Source organism: Erinaceus europaeus, chromosome 9 (genome assembly GCF_950295315.1).
Source record: "Erinaceus europaeus chromosome 9, mEriEur2.1, whole genome shotgun sequence".
Classification (NCBI taxonomy): domain Eukaryota; kingdom Metazoa; phylum Chordata; class Mammalia; order Eulipotyphla; family Erinaceidae; genus Erinaceus; species Erinaceus europaeus.
The window spans coordinates 78,641,922-78,659,070 of record NC_080170.1 but is presented as its reverse complement, the minus strand read 5'-3'; the positions used below and the strand labels follow the sequence as shown (position 1 = coordinate 78,659,070).

Below are 17,149 nucleotides of genomic sequence, written 5' to 3'. Positions count from 1 at the left end.
CCTTGTGTGGCCAAGCTTTGTAGGTTACTTTATTTAGCAGATTATTAGAAGTCACATGGCTTTTATTCTCCTTGCTTGTTAATTGTGAGTGGTGATGACATGTGTGCACACATTTTATTCTCCACTGGCAGTGCCAGTATATAATAGTCTCAGCATGATTGGAGGCTGTTGGGACAAGCCTGGTTCTAAAAGAATTCCTGATACCAATACTATAGACTTAAAATAGTTCCTGATGTTTCCTTGGCAACAAACAGTATTTTCAGTGCAGCCTCACTCACAGTTCACATTTGCCCTTTTCTCCAGCACAGTAAAGCATCACTCAGCATAAAACACATTAAAGTTCTAGCTGACAGTAGAAAACAGAACTCATGTATTCCATTTCCCATGTGGTCCTGGAGCTCCTTCCCAGTTCTGCCTTGGTAGCTTAAGTCTTGCAGATGCTTTCCCTCTGAGACTGGGCTATCAGAAATCTGTATTTTGGTATTATGCTTTGAATTTCCCCAGTATCTTAAGACTGGTGATAAGAATGTTTAATACCTTTTGTGGGCTAGAACTGGGTCTTTCCACAAGGTTAACCCTTATTAACTGGAGCTGAACAAAGTAGAGGTACTAACTCTTATTCACTTGAGGAAGCAATGGCACAGGTTCAGGTGTGGGGTTCAGGTTTAAGTGTTTCAAAGGTAGTACTCATTTTTCTATGCCATGTAGTATCTCAGAAAATTCTATGTGTGAATTCTGTGTTGTGTTTGCATGTTACTAACAACCACTAGGATTCTATCATTCTGATAAGTACTTTTAATGGGGTGTCAGAAATTGAACCTAAGTTTTTTTTAATTTTATTTATAAAATAGAAATATTAACAAGACCATAGGATAAGAGGGGTACAATTCTACACAATTCCCACCACCAGAAATCTGTATCCGATACCCTCCTTTGATAGCTTTCCTATTCTTTATATCTCTGGGACTGTGGACCCAGGATCATTGTGGGGTGCAGAGAGTTGAAGGTCTGGCTTCTATAATTGCTTCTCCGCTGGACATGGGAGTTGGCAGTTCAATCCATACTCCCAGCCTGTCTCTCCCTTTTCCTAGTGGGGCAGGGCTCTGGGGAGGATGGGCTCCAGAACATACTGGTGAGGTCATCTGCCCAGAGGAATCCAGTTGGCATCATGGTAGCATCTGGAACTTGGTGGCTAAAAAAACAGTTAAGATATAAAGCAGAACAAATTGTTGACTAATCATGAACCTAAAGGCAAGAATATTGCAGATGAAGATTCGGGGTCTCCGTTTTGGAAAAAGCTAATAGGTCTATTTTAGGTATATTCCAAGGGGCCCATGACTTTACTAGTTTTTGCCTGAGCCTGACATCTAATGTGCAGGTGGACCCAACCTATTGTCTGGGGAGATTGTGTTATAGTTGGAAACAGGACTAGAAAGCTATATCAGGGAAGAGAGTAGCTCCCAAATAAGGGAAAAGTATATAAATATTATTAACTGTAAACCCCACTGATTTGATCTGGGGCCCATATTCAGCATAGAAGCCTATGTAACCTCTGCATCCCTGTAGGTCTGAGCTCACAATCTGTGGTCAGGGCTAGGAACATTCCAGGCTGCACTAATTTCAGGACCTGTCTTCTTTGAGTGGTAGGTAGAGTATGCTATCCAAATTCTCTTCAGAGAATTAAACAGTCCCTATAATTGTTGACCCACATTGAGGGCAAGGTCTAGGCCCAACATGACTGTGGGAATCCCAGGACTCCCTGACTAGGGCCCCTGGTAATGGGGTGGCCTGGTAGTGACTAAAGAGTCATCACTAAAGTATGCCAGTGTCCTGCCTTTATTCAGCTTTTTAGTTCTTTGTCTGACAAGGTTAGCTTTGGAGTGATTGAGGGATGTGTAATAGTGTTGTGAAAAATATATCTGCGGAACAGCTCCAAGTGTTACAGCTGGAGTGAAACAGCTTCAGGTGTTACAGCTCAAGAGTGTTACAGCTCCAAAGAATGAGTCTGAGGCCAAAACTGTTGGGAGAGTAGAGAGATGCTTTATTACACAGGTGAAATCTAGCAGACTCATGCCACACTAGATTACTCACCTAATTTAGAAAGCCACTTATATACCCTTCAAGCCAGGTACAGCTTGCATTGATTGGCTACAGGGTGGTTTTAGAAAAGGTACATTTTGATTGGTTACAAGGTGCACCAATCAGGTAAGACAAAGGATGAGGTGGATTGGATTGGTCACATTCCACACCCAATCCAGACTGCCAAAATACAAGACATACAATTTGGATTGGTTACATTTCTAGTCCCCTAGGTTTGCTGAAATGCAGGAAGAGCAGACTTGCTTGCCTGTCCTCCATGGAACTGGGGAACATTTTATTTCAGTAGGAGGTAGATGAGAAGGGTATCTAGGCCTAAGTAGAAACTATTTCATTAGGTACGTTATGGTGTCTTTTTGGGTCTTTCTACTTGCTTGCTTCATTTATCGACACTGCAAACTATTGTGCACTTTTTGCTTTAAGGGAAATACCCCAACTTGTGTATACATGTGTACATATGCCCCATCTCATGGGCCCTGGTCTGTATCTAGGTTTTGAGGTTATGTTAAGTCCACCACCTGAAGTGGAATTAAGGAGTCCTACGAGCATGTGCTAGGAAACATCTCACCAGAGTAATGAAGCCGAATGGTTGACATTCCACACCTGCCGTCTCTGGACACCATCCGAAGTGAAACATGCTGAGGTGGTACTGGTTGCATTGCTTAGGTTGGGATCAACAGGTGCAGTATCAGTTGGTATGAATTGAGAAAAACATACAGGAAAAATGAGCTCTACCCTAGAGGTTCCAGGACTGCAAGAAATAATGAACTGTATGGAAGGGGAAGGTTCCTGCTGTCTTACGGTTTAAGAAGGCAATAGCTAGTTATTTCTATAGGCAAATTAGTTGGCAATTGAGTTAATTTTGAAAATCCCATTGTTAGGATTTGCTGAACCATACCAGACCTCGCCATAATTTGTTTCCTTTTATGCTATTTACATATAGCTGTTCCTTATAACACTACCAGTGAACCTAAGTTCTTAATACATTTGCACTACTTCCTTGCCCAACTTATTTCTGTTCTTGGAGAGTGACAGTGAAATGGAGAGAGAAAAGCACTAGGTCACCTGTGGAGTTCTCCTTGCTACTCCTGATGGTTCCAGGAATCCCTAAGCCTCATGCATGTGAAACTTCCCCCCAGCCCACAGAAAGTTAAAAAAAAAAAAAAAGCTTCCCACTTTATAGGTAAAACCCCATAGGCCTGAGGAATTTAGAGACTTAATCATAATCTAACCCATATGTTAGCACTAGAGTTTCAGTTCAGATCATTCTCAGCTCAGATCTCCTGCTGTTAGCCACCATAATTCAGCCAGGCTACACGGAAACATGTTGAAATTATATATGTTGGAACATATATACAAGTTACCCAAGTAACTTTTTTAAAAAGAATTCAGGTGAGTGCTAACTTCTACAGTATAGATAGCTAACGTAAACAATATAGATAGCCTCGGCTAAATAGTTTACTAAAGTTCCGTACTTGTAACAGTGACATAGGACAGATGGTCACCAAAAGCTTGGTGAATCTAAAGTGTGTCTTAGATCTTAGGGTAATAAAGTATAAAATTTAATCTTTGTAGTAGAACTAATTCATGACTTAATGATTCTTGATAAAAGGTGTTTAAGCTTTTTTAATATTTCATTTTCTAGCAGAGAATAGATTCTTTGATATGAAGTAATTCCATGAAAATTCTGCTTTATCTGAAAAAGGCAAAAATGGAAGGTGATTGTATGCAACATCACAGTGATAGGTGCTTTGTGTACAAAATGTTCTGTGAGCTGAACAGAGTTCATTTGAGGGAAGTAATAGAATGAAGTCCAGTGTCACACAGCCAAAAATTGCTAGATGGTGCTCTCAAGGGTCTCCCCAGCACTGGAATCCTGTCAGATGGGAATGTCTTTCCCATAGGAACCTTGCCTTCTCCATTGTGGCTCCAGCACTTTGGCCCCATCATCCTTCACTTTGCAAATTCTAATGTAATCTATTGAGTGGCCTCAGATGGCAGCTGCACTGGTGTACCTCACTTCTGTGAAGGGCCCAAGGGGGCAGAACTGCATGTTCTGTACATAGGGAGTGAAGAGTGGGAGAAGACAGCTTTCAACTTTCCACCTGAAACATGGAATTACAAGGATGTGGATGTGAGAATATGGGAGCTCAGACATTCTTAAAAAGCACAAACACTAGTATAGCTACAGGCCCTTTGAAATATAAAGTATGCCTACTAGCTATCTACAAAATGGAGGACACCCCCAACACTTCATCTGCAGTATTCCAGCCTTTAGGTCCATGATTGCTCAACAATTTGTATGGCTTTGTATGTTAACTCTCTTTTCAGCCACCAGGTTCCAGATGCTAGCAGGATGCATCCAGACTTCCCTGGACAGACAATCCCACCTGCCATGCCCCACTCAACTCCAGAACGACAGATCTGACAGGGTCAGCACCACGGAAAACTCTCTTCAAGGAAGAAGAATTCTGGGAGTGGGTCTTGGCATCCTGAGCAGATCTAAATTGGAAACTCTGATTATTGTTTTCATTATGTACAGGGTAATGATGCCGTGTAATCGGGGATGAACAGCCCCTGTTCCCAGATTAGATACAGATGAACAGGAAATGTACACAAAGCAATGAAGTGGACGAAGTTATGGGTCATCAAATACATAAAGTTAGGAAAAATTCTTAATAATACTCACACCCTCTTATAAAATATGTTAAAACTCTACATGGGGAGTCGGGCTGTAGCGCAGCGGGTTAAGCGCAGGTGGCGCAAAGCACAAGGACCGGCATAAGGATCCCGGTTCGAACCCTGGCTCCCCACCTGCAGGGGAGTCGCTTCACAGGCGGTGAAGCAGGTCTGCAGGTGTCTGTCTTTCTCTCCTCCTCTCTGTCTTCCCCTCCTCTCTCCATTTCTCTCTGTCCTATCCAACAACGACAACAACAATAATAATAACTACAATAAAACAAGGGCAACAAAAGGGAATAAATAAATAAAGAAAAAAGAAAAAAAAACTCTACATAAAATACTATCTATTACTCAGAAATGTATCACCCCATGAAGTACGACATTTCTGTGTAAAACCGCAAGGCCATCTAATCAAGAAATGAGCTTTACTTTCTGTTCCAGATATTGTTTATGTAAGACTGAAAGATATATAAACTCTCACTGGCTGAATAAAACTTGAGCTCAGATTCACCCTCCAACAGAGTGTGGTGTATTCTGTTCTCCCTTGTGCTGACTCCTGACCCACCGGGTGGTCGTCTTCGGAGTTCCCTGATCCTTCCTGCTGCTCTTCCGCTGTAGCGGTCCGTCACACCCACCAATGTGTCCTGGAGATCTGCTTCCCAAGAGCCCTTACCCACTAGGGAAAGAGAGAGACAGGCTGGGAGTATGGATCGACCTGTTAATGCCCATGTTCAGCAGGGAAGCAATTACAGAAGGCAAACCCTTCCACCTTCTACATCCCACAATGACCTTGGGTCCATACTCCCAGAGGGATAAAGAATAGGAAAGCTATCAGGAGGGGATGGGATACGGAGGTCTGGTGGTGGGAATTTTCTTATCCTATGGTTTTGTCAATGTTTCCTTTTTATAAATAAAACTTTTTTTTTAAAAAAAAAAGCACAAATGTAGCATGACTTTTCAAAAGATTAATCTGGGGAGTTGGGCAGGTAAGTGCAGTTTAAGCATAGGTGGTGCAAGGCACAAGGACAGGCTTGAGTATCCTGGTTCAAACTCCCAGCTCCCCACCTACAGGGGAGTCACTTCACAAGCAGTGAAGGATGTCTACAGGTTTCTTTCTCTTCCCCTCTGTCTTCCCCTCCTCTCTCCATTTCTCTCTGTCCTCTCCAATAACAACACCACCAATAACAACAACAATAATAGTTACAACAACAAAAACAAGGGCAACAAAAAGGAAATAAATACTAAAAAATCTTTAAAAAAAAATCTGGAGCAAAATATACCTTCCAAAAAAACCCAAAAAACAAAAAACTAAGTGATCCAGGAATGCTGGGAAATTGTGCCGATGCAGTCACATCTGCCATGTTGTCCCCTCAGGCTATTACTGCTAGTCCCCGCAAGACTTGGGACATTCTCGGAGTGCCTGTTCAGCCATGTTGTGCACTCAGGGCACTGTCTATATTCCCGAGATATTTGGAGTGCTTTGGTTACTCCTCCCCCCTCCCATTCTCACGAGAGTTATCCTATCCTGGAGTGCTATAGTTACTCCTCCCCCTTCCCATTCCCGGGAAAGCTACTCCTATAAAAGCCCTTCTTCCGCACCTCGCTCTCTTGCCAGCGCTTCATTCCGGTGTTCAGACGCAGGAAAGGATACTGCGTGAGGCAGCCATTTTCACTACCTCCACGTGGCCCAACCTGCCTCTCTAGCACCCAACTCTGAGGTGCCAGCGTAAATAAAGATTTGTGTTTCCTCTTCGCTCCAGACCCCCTCTCTCTTCTCCACAGCCCACGCACAACAACACAGGAAAATGCTGCTCTAAAAGCGGAGGAACAAATTTTGAAAAATTGGAAAAAAAGTCAAATAACTAGGGATGCTGACAAGCTAGAGAACCCAGGCAGGTCTAAATTAGAAATTGGCTAAGGCAGGGTAAAAAAGTGATGTCCCTAATGGATTCCAGGGAGAATGATTTAAATTCATGGGCCTAGTAGCCCAGCAGTATGAAAAGGCCCTGAGGAATGAATATGTACTCACCAAGTGAGGCAGCGGCTCAGCGTGGCTCATAGAAACAGATGGGCAGTGAGGCTTAGGGCCAGCAATCCAGTGGACAGAATATCTTAATAGCTCAACCCTAGTAGACTTCTTTTTACAGTCCTTTTATACCACCTTGTCTTCGATGAACCCCTGCTTACTTAGGGAACCTCCACACACACCTCCTCCACTGCCAGCACTACAAATCCACTGCTCCTTCAGGGCTGCTGTCCAAAGGGCAGTGCCAAGGCTGTCTCTGACTTTGGTTTGAAGGTGATCTTTTCATACATCCTCCTTGGTGCCAGGCTTTCATCTAATTTGTCTCTCTGCCTGAGGCTCTAAAGTCTTAAACCCTGATTCAAATGTGTTTACATTTGCACCATGCCTGTGTTCTGGCACATGAAGATGGGAGTTAAGCAGGTATTTCAAGTCATAGATTGCTAAGGGAGAAAGGCCAATAACCTCATCTTGGTTTTATGTTTGTGTCCGTCTTGGGAAACAGCCTGCTGGTGGGAAAGGGAGGTGGGCAAACAGACAGCAGGTCTATATTTTTTCCTCCTAATACAGAGAAAAAAACACTACCAAACATTATTTTTGATAATCAGGAAGGATAAAACATTCCACAGGACTTAGGTCTCATTTCATCTGTTGCCACTTGAGAAGTGGCAGGTCCTCAATTCCTGCCAGACTTATCGCTGCCAGCCTGGTGGACATGCTAGATAGAAGAGCAGCCACAACTGATGCTGTCCTTTCCCCCATCACATCTGGGCCTGTGGATGTTCTTCTTTATCCACCAGCAAGGTCCCCCCCCCCCCAGCATTTATTGCTTAGTGCCACTGCTCCCAGTAGCCGTTTTTTCCTTCTCTCTCTCTCTCGTGCACTCTCTTTATTTGATGGGACAGAGGTAAAATGAGAGGCATAACAGGGAGAAAGACATCTACAGATCTATTTCACCACTCATGAAGCTCCCCCCATGGGTGAGGAGCAGAAGCTATTTTTTGGTGTGTGTGGGGGGGTCTTTGTGCATGGTGATGTGTGTGCACTTACCCAGGTGCACCACCGCCTGGTCCTGGTCCCCTGGAAGTTATTTTAAATCATTGTATTTATTACTGGGTAGACAGAAATTGAGAGGAGAGGGAGAGATAGAAGGAAAGAGATACCTGTGGCCCTTTACCACTCATGAAGCTTTCCTCCTGCAGGTGGGGACCAGGAACTTGATATGTGTGTAATGTGTGTGCTTAACCAGGTGCACTGCCTGGCCCCTCTGGTGTTGTAGAGCCAGATGTTGTAGTGCGCGGGCTGCAGAGAAGAGAGAGAGAGGGTCCGGAGCGAAGAGGAAACACAAATCTTTATTCTCGCTGGCACCTCGGAGTTGGGTGTTAGAGAAGCAGGTTGGGCCACGTGGAGGTAGAGAAAATGGCCGCCTCACGCAGTAACCTTTCCTGCGTCTGAACACCAGAGTGGAGCGCAGGCAAGAGAACGAGGTGCGGAAAACGAAGGGTTTTTATAGGAGTAGCTTTCGCGAGAATGGGAAGGGGGAAGAGTAACCATAGCACTCCAGGTATCGCGGGGATATAGACAATGTCCTGAGGGCACAACATGGCTGAACAGGCACTCCGAGAATGTCCCAACTCTCCAGGGAACTAGCAGTAGCCTGAGGGGACAACATGGCAGATGTGACTGCACTGGCACAATTTCCCAGCACTCTGGAGTTCTTTATGTCCTGTGAAGTCCTTCAGAATTGTGTTGGTGGTGGTCTGCCCAATCCCAGATACCTGTGCTGAATGTTGCTCCTGTGGGCAGCATGGCCCAGCCTTGCCAGTCCCTTCTGGAGACAACCCATGTAGTTTTGATTCTCTTCTGCAAGGAGTTTTGATTTAGACATTTAGAAGTTGTGGGTTTTTGTGACTGTTCCTGCCTGTATTGTTCTGTTGTCCAGAAGTCAGTGAGAATCAACTGTGTTAGAATTGCAAATACTCCAGTGCCTGTGTGTTCCCACCCATCAGTTCTGTGGCTCAGCATCTTTTTTAGACCCTGGGAAGCTCATTTCTGCTGATCAATAAGTAACTACTAACAGCCAGACTTTAGTACAATGGACAGTATTCATGTTTTGTCATGTAAAAGCCACAGCTTTTTAACTGTATGCCACTCAAGCAACATTTGCTATTGAAAAAATTCTGTGAATACATGTGTAGCTTTGCAAGTCTTAAAGAAGCATGGCTCCCTGGTGAATATTGAGCCTGAGCTTCCTCAGCACACCAGAGCACACTCTGCCTTCCCATGGAGTCGTTACCCTCCTATAATAAAATCACAGCCACAGTCTGAGCTTGCTTTTAGTGTCTTTGCTATCAGTGGGCATTAAGGTTATTTTCAAATTTCACCCTATATAGCAATAACCCTTCTAGTAAGTTTTGCTAAGTAGCCTTCCAGTTATGGATATGCTTTTAAAAATTATGTAAGGAGCAAAGCTATTCTCTGGGATTAATTTAGTGGAGACAGGTGTGGGAATAACCTGGAAGGTTTGATTTCTTTGTTGTCCCTGCTTGGACTGGGTATGCACTTTGTCTGGCCTGCTTGAGGACATGTTCTCAGCTAGCCACAATGGAATGGAAATTCTTCAGGAGTTGAGTTGTGCTTCACCCAGGCCAGTCAGCCCCTAAGAGTTCAGCCTTCTCTTAGGGGAGAACTGGCCCAGGTGGCCTCCTTTTCTGACGTGCCTCATTGCAAAAAGTTCTCAGAGCTGAATACTGGGTCTGTAAGTCACATCTCTCACCACACACATTTGAAGTCCTCTTAATTCTTGTTGGAGCAGGAAATGGCCTGTGCCCAGCACTGCCACACCTACGTCCCCTGTGGTCATTCATTTTCACTAGCTCCTTCATTTATGTTAGACTCCTCTGGGTTTATTTCCTGAACCCAAATATCAGCCAGCATTTGATGGGAGCAGCAGCAAAGCTTTTTGGGACTGTACCTTCCTGTCACTTTTCTTCTCTAGGAGGAGTTCTCAGGCTCATGTGAAGTTACTTGCATGGGCTTAGGAGAAAGGCCAACTTTACATCTCAATTTTCAGTAGGCAAAAAAACAAAAAAACCCTGTCTCAATGTTCCCGTTTTATCACCAGTGAAATGAGGTAGTCAGGAGGGTGACATGAGGTGCTTATATAGTACTATCTCAGTGCCTGATGCACAGTGTGCCCAGTGAATGGGAGCAATTGCTAATAGCAGTCTAGAGCAAATGAGTTCACCCCCTGCACCCCCCCAACTCCACACACATTTTCTTGGGTACTTCGAATGAGCTGTTCTCTCCTGGGATTTTGGCTTTCTTCCCCTTAATAGGTGTGCTTGGCTCACTCCTTTTTCTTTTAAAAGTTGTGTGTGTGTGTGTGTGGGGGGGTGAATCCCAGGCTAAATTGTTTTTATTTATTTTGTTGTGCCAGAGCTTCATGCCAGAGTGATTCCACTGCTCTTTGAAGGCTCTTTCTCTAAAAAAATGTTTTAGAGAGGGACAGAGAAGAAGGGAAAGAGCAAGGAGAGATACCAAAGCACTTACTGTACTTAGTGCTGAGGGCTTAAACATATGTGTTCACACACAGTGAAATGTGTGCTCTAGTAGGTGACCTATCTCCCAGCTCCTTTACCTGTTTTAAAATTACCCTTCCTTTGACTCTAGGCCTTTTTTCATTCCAGCCTCAATCTGTTATTCCTTTATTCCTGGACCCTCTATTCATAGCTTTGTTCCTCAGCATCCTGCTTTTGGCTACCTGCTGTGCAGGCTAGTGGACTCTTAAGAGGCTCCCCAGTGTCCCTCCCCACACCTTGGTGCTGCAGTGACTGCAGTGCTGTCCCCACTCTGTCCTTGAGGCTTCTTCCCAGTACCTGCCCAGGCTCAGGCCAAGTCACAAATCAGACCAGGCAGGACACATTACCAGTGAAAGTGTTTAATAGTTAAATTATTTAAATAGACTTTTCAATTTCCATGGGAAATCATAATTGTATCCATTTTTTGTTTTTGCAAGAGCAGGAATAAAAAGAGTGCACACCCCTTAAAGGGAATAAATGAAGAGCTAGCACTGCACATTGTCACCAGTCACTGCTGAGGTGGGGAGGATGGGCCCCCCATGAGGCCAGGGAGGAGGCTGTGACCAATGGGGGGTGGGGGAACTACACAAACACACACACACACACACACACACACACACACACACACACACACGGTACTTAGGTTGGAAGCAAAACGAAAACCCAGCACCACCGGCGAGCGAGAATGGAGAGCAGGGGCTTGAGGACAACACGGAGAAAGCCTGCCCCTCACAGGAGATGCAAGAGGGTCAATAGAGAATCAAAGGGTGGAGCAGCAAGTGTGCGCACTGACCCAGGCTGGCAGTTTCAGGTCCATAAGCCTTGCCTCTCAAAGCCATGTCAAACCAGAGTAGGAAGTGATCTGTGGAAAGGGGATTATGACAGGTGGTGCAGATGGGCGTCAAGGTAACATTTCAGCAGTTGGCATATAGCTGCCACCTCACCTCCTTCAAGCTCCTGTTGGAGGTGAGAATGATTCTGCCCTGAGAAGCAATGAAAAGATCTAGGCACAGGCCCCAAGGATTCTGTTTGAATATCTCTGATAGTATATCATTTTCCAAATGCTTCCTTATTAGTGCATAAAAATATATGTATTTTAAATAAGTATACTTAACTGCCTGTTTGCCCCCCACACACACATACATACAACCCCCTGAACAGCCAGACAGCACACTAGCTTTGCCCCCAGGGACTCTGGAGTGGGGCTCGACCCCTTCCTGTCTGATTTGCAGTAAAAGGTAAGAGGTTCTCACTGCCTAGAACCTGAAGGCTGCACATGACACCCCCAAGTCTGGGGGATTCTTTGCACAGAATGCCATCTGCACCTTAGCTGACCGAGGAAGCCAAGCAAGCTCGTCCATACCCTTCCCAGTTGAGCACCAGACATGCAGGAGCTCCAGGGGGTGCTGCAGCAAATGGCTGACATCTTGGGGTATGACAGCTTCCCTGGGAAGCCTGAGATGGGAAAGCAGTGTGTTTTTCCTCTCACTATTTCCTTGGGGAAAGTGATGTGTGTGTTAGAGGGGGTAATTAATGTATCCAAGCATCGTCCTACTAAATCTAAACATATGGTGCCCAAAAGGGCATGCTCACATCTCTGGCTGAACCTGGGAGAACCCCAAACTGCCAAATCAAAAGTGAGGGACATGGGCATCTGGGAGGGGCCAGCAGAGACAGGCGCACAGATAGAGCAGCAAGTACACTGACACACATACAGTACAGTGAGCACACACACCCTGCTGTGCACAGCTGTTTGTCTAAGATAATTTACAAAATATAGAATTTGGTATATCTGTTAGATCTCCAAGGTTTTCCATAATACAAAATGAAAAATACAAAAAAGACACATCGAAATCCCCGTCCCCACAGCCCAACTCCCCCCCCCCCCCCGTGACATCCTTGTTTGCTCTGTAGGTCTCTTATACGCATACAACTAGCATAGTCTAAAGAAGGGCACAGAAAACGTGTTTTGCTTTATTTAATAAATATGTTTCTTTTTCCTCAGAACCACCACTTCAGGTCCTCTTGCCTCCCCCTCATAGTAGTTCTGCTCCCCCTGGATGAGGCACTGCCTGTGTGGGTGTGGGTGTAGGCATGCAGCAGTGAAGGCCACAGTCCCTCCAAAGCCAGCACTCCCACCCAAGTTCCCCTTGGTGGAGCAGGGCCCATAGCCTCAGACCCTTGGGGGCAGCCTGGTTCCCCTGCCTTCCCACCCTGCCCCTAAGGCCAGGGCCTCTCCCTCAGCTGTGCCATGGTGTCAGTTGCCAAACACCCAGAAACATACCAGCAGTTTCTGTCCACCCACACAGCAGCATGCCCCAGTAACTCAAGATTCAGATCGAGCCTAGCGGAGTCTTCTACAGAGGGAAACATCTTTGGTCAGCTCAGTGCTCACAGGACGCTGGCACCCTGGGCCCCAGGTCGGAAGTTACCCACGAAGGAAGGCAGAAGCTGCTTCTGGAATCAATGTGGAGAAATCTCACCAGGTGACCACGTGGGTGGGAGCACAGGTGGCCACTGGCCCCCCACACATAGAGAAGCTATCTGCATTGCTCTGGAGGCAGGGATGCCTAGTGCCACCAGCCAGCTGCTAGCTCAGTGGAGGCCCTCCGTTGAGGAAGTAGGTCATCATCTCGCCTTTGCCCTTGACCTTGACCACACCCCGGCACTCCAGCTGGTAGGTGTTGGCAGCCAGCACCTGGTACATGTCCGTGGTGACCTGAGGAGGCAGAGGAGGGGGAAGAGAAGACAGGCCAGTGATGACCCTGGAGAGCAACCTGACTTCTGTGACACACTAGTGGCAGCCCCTCTGCTGTGGGGACTCCCCAGGACAGACAGCTGCACATCCCTCTTAGAGATGAGGGTGACAGCTCCTCCTCTGTCAGCTGGCCTTGCAAGTACCTCCTGTAGGCTTTTTCAGTGCTGCCTATCCCAGAACTGCTGATCATCACGCAAAATAAGAGGGTCTCAGCTAGGGCCCATCAGATGTATCTTAGAAAACTGATATCCCCCCAGTGACAGCTGAAGAACCAGTGCTCATCTCATGTAATCCTTCTGTGGGCTAAGGACTATCAGGTTCAGAAAACTGAAATTGTATGCTTGCCTCAGGTGGGATTCAGTTTCTTCCCCTGTATTCACCTTGGAAGGACAAGTCTGAGGACTCACAGGTATCTTTACTAATTATGGTAGATGGCAGGGTGAGAAGGGAGTAGAGGGGATGGGTGCATGAGGGGAGATATGGACATAGTGACCCAGTAGCCAGTGCCACCCACCCTCTGATCCCACATAGCAAATCAGCCAAATGTCCTAGCACAGCCTGGCTGGCAGGCCCAGGGGGAAGAGAGTTGCTGGGGAGCCTTCTGTGAGGTGGCCCTGCTTCCTTATGTGTACTCCATGCAGGTTAAGTCCTGATGTGGTACCATCTGTGGGTAGGGTTAGAAGTTCCCTAAACACATATGCTTTCTGTCCCATCCCTTCTGACCTCCAGCTCCCATCTTGCTGTCTCCTTCCCCCTAGGTACAGGGATGGAGGTGAGAGAAGTAGTTTTGGCTAGGCCCTCAGCCAGGCTGATCTGACCAGTCAGAACTGAGATCAGGCCCCTTTTCAGAGGCCCCTCAGCAGACAATTTCTGTGAGACCAGAAGGTCTTAAAAACAGTGTGGCTGGCATTTGAGGAGACTATCTACAGCTTCACAGAGGCCTAGGGTGTGGTACATGCAGGACTGGAGCCCAATTCAGGGTCTCTCTTATTGGAGTGGAGCAGAAAGGATCGAGGAAAGCCTGAGAAGAACAAAAAAGAGCACCTGAAGAGCAGTAGACCTGGGGATCAGGCACACTAGCTTATGAAGGATGAAGAGGAGAGAAGAGTCCCAGCACCTCTGGTCCCTGGCCATTGGGGCTGGGGAATGTACCATCCAGAGGACCAGAGGCTGTGTCTGTCTGGTTCTTCTGTTGCTTCCAGAGCTTCACACTCTGGGGCTGGCTTTTTCGGATAGAAGATTGAGAGAGAGTCTGTGGCTTGCGGCAGCAGCCGTGGGATGCAGAAAAAGGAAGTTTGGAGCAGAAAGGGAACACAATCCTTTATTTGCGCTTGCACCTCAGAGTTGGGTGAGAGAGCAGCAGTCTGGGCCACGTGGAGGTAGCAAAAATGGCCACCTCACACAGCAACCTTCCCTGCGTCTAATCACCAAAGTGAAGGGCTGGCAAGAGAGCAAGGGGCGGAAGAAGAAGGGCTTTTATGGGAATAACTCTCGTGAGAATGAGAAGGGGGAGGAGTAACCTTAGCACTCCAGGCTAGGATAATAACTCTCGTGGGAATGGGAAGGGGGAGGAGTAACCAAAGCACTCCAACTATCAGGTGGAATTGACAATGCCCTGAGGGCACAACATGGCGGAACAGGTGCTCTGAGAATGTCCCAACTCTCATGGGAACTAGCAATAGCCTGAGGGGGCAACATGGCAGATGTGACTGCATCTGCACAATTTCCCAGCAAGAGTCCACAATACTGAAGCGTCCTCCAGTGCAGTGGAGGCTAAATTCAAACCTGGATCCTGTACATGACAAAGAAGGCACCACTCACCTTGTCTGGTTCTGAACCATGGTCTGAACATTGTGGACTCTGGCAACATCCTACGCCCTGTGCAATGTGCCCCTTGGTTGGGAGGGCACTGTGGCTTCCTGGCTTGGCATGGGCAGCCCCCTCCTCCACTCCCTAGTTAATTCCTGTGACCAGTAAGAGGGCTGTGCACAGGTGGAGATGTGTCCACAGAGCTGAGTGCCAGGAACACAAGGTGTTCCATAACTGCCTATCTGGCTGCTGCAGATATTGTGGCTGGGGTATGTCAGCATCAGATGGCCCCATGTAGGTGAAGTGGCCATGGGTGCTGCAGTGCTCACCTGGATACGGTCGGGCACTCCGGTGCTATCCATGCGGCTGGCCACATTCACCGTGTTGCCCCAGATGTCGTACTGAGGCTTGCGAGCCCCAATCACACCGGCCACCACCGGCCCAATGTTGAGCCCTGCAGAGGACAGCAGGCAGCGTGCTCGTTAGAGTTCAGACCAGCTTTTGCCTTGCCAGACCTTGCTGCCACCCCTGAGGCGCTGCTTAACCGTTCCACAACCTCCACTTTTCTGCTCCTACCAAATGCTTGTTCTTGAGAGACCACAAGAAGATTTTTCCCCACACATGCTGCTCCTATGTCCTCAGCACCCAGTTAGCATTCTGCTTTGAAAGGCCATCACTAAGACTGATCCCTCTAAGGTTTCTAGTGACTTCATGCCTCACCCAACTCCCTCTTCGGGTGGCCTGTTAAGTTTCCACCATCAAGTCAGACTTAACGAAGCCAAGGCTTTTCCTCACTCCCTCGTTTCTTTCAGGTCCCACATCATTTCTTATTCTTAGCGTTTTCTCTTTACTCAGATCTGGAATCTTGTGGTGCCTGTTATTAAACTGGGACCCTCCAGGCCTCCGGCATGGAAGTATCCGTTGCCAAGCCACTGTGCTAGCTCTGTACCTGATCCATTCTTCTTAAAAGTCAGCTCCCAGCCCACCTCTGTGCACCCACCTCTTCTCTCTGAGGACTGAGTCCTCCTGCTGGATCTGAGTCCAGGTGGGGCTACTGCACCGACTGGGCTTTGGGAAGTTACATTATCAACAGTCCACATGTCTTGCTTCCAGCACGTAACCCCTAGTCTCTCTACCTGATCCTCTTACCCTTGCCCAAGGCAAGGGAAAGCAGAACAACCTGCTTCTGGGTGTGCTGTGACAGCTCTCTACCTGCAGCAACCTTCCTCCTCTCCAGGAGTCCTCCTCTGACGTGTCTGGCTTAAACAAATTTTCTAGACATTTCTCATTCTATCTCCAAACCTCAGGGCTTCCCATTGCATTACATAAACTGTCATCCTCATTAAACCTCACTGTTGCTTAACTGGTACTTGTGTGTCAGTGACCACCAATATTGGCCCCTTGGATCACTCTCAAAATGTAATGGGGCCAGAAGTGAGTTCCTTACCAGAAAAGTAAATATAAATCAGTGCAGGTGGGGGCCAGGTGTTGGCACACCTGGTTAAGCACACACATTACAGTGCACAAAGACTCAGGTTCAAGTCCCTGGTCCCCACCTGCAGGGGAAAGCTTCACGAATGGTGAAGCAGGGCTGCAGGTGTCTGTCTGTCTCTCTCTCTGTCTCTCTCTCTCTCCTCCCTTCTCAATGTCTCTATCAAATAATAAATTAAAAGATTCAAATCAGGGAGTTGGGCAGTAGCGCAGCGGGTTAAGTGCATGTGGTGCCAAGTACAAGGACTTGCATAAGGATCCTGGTTCGAGCCCCCAGCTCCCTACTTGCAAGGGAGTCACTTCACAGGTGGTGAAGCAGGTCTTCAGGTATCTATCTTTCTCTCCCCCTCTGTCTTCTCCTTTCTCCATTTCTCTCTGTCCTATCTAAAAACGATGACATCAATAACAACAATAACTACAACAACAATAAAAAAACAAAGGCAACAAAAGGGAAAATAATTATTAAAAAACTTCAAAAAAACAATTCAAATCAGTGTAGGTGAAAAAAGGAGTGAAAGGAAAATAAGGGTGGCATTGCCACTTGACAGCAAGAGTGAAGTTAGCAAAGAGGTAAAGGCTGGCCATTGGTGAAAGCAGGCCCCCACAGGCCCAGGTCCGGAGCTCTTAGCAGCCACAGAGAATGAAAACTTGGGCAAGTCCACAAGCACTGGGCCCAGAGGTGGGAATGAGCCAGCTCCTTCAGGGAAGGTC

At 46.8% G+C, this 17,149-nt stretch overlaps 1 protein-coding gene across 3 annotated transcripts in view; it reads right to left on the bottom strand.

Annotated features, from left to right (window-relative positions):
• Nucleotides 1-10,723: 10,723 nt before the first annotated feature.
• The window catches only part of ADCY5 (adenylate cyclase 5), an 85,150-nt gene continuing 78,724 nt past the window's right edge, over nt 10,724-17,149 (bottom strand). For all 3 annotated transcript variants that reach the window (XM_060198258.1, XM_060198259.1, XM_060198260.1), the window contains 2 exons: nt 15,277-15,401; nt 10,724-13,099 (listed from right to left, as the gene is read on the bottom strand). In XM_060198258.1, the coding sequence (XP_060054241.1) occupies nt 12,971-13,099; nt 15,277-15,401 (254 nt within the window). In that variant the 3' untranslated portion in view covers nt 10,724-12,970. The remainder of the gene's footprint in view (nt 13,100-15,276; nt 15,402-17,149) is intronic.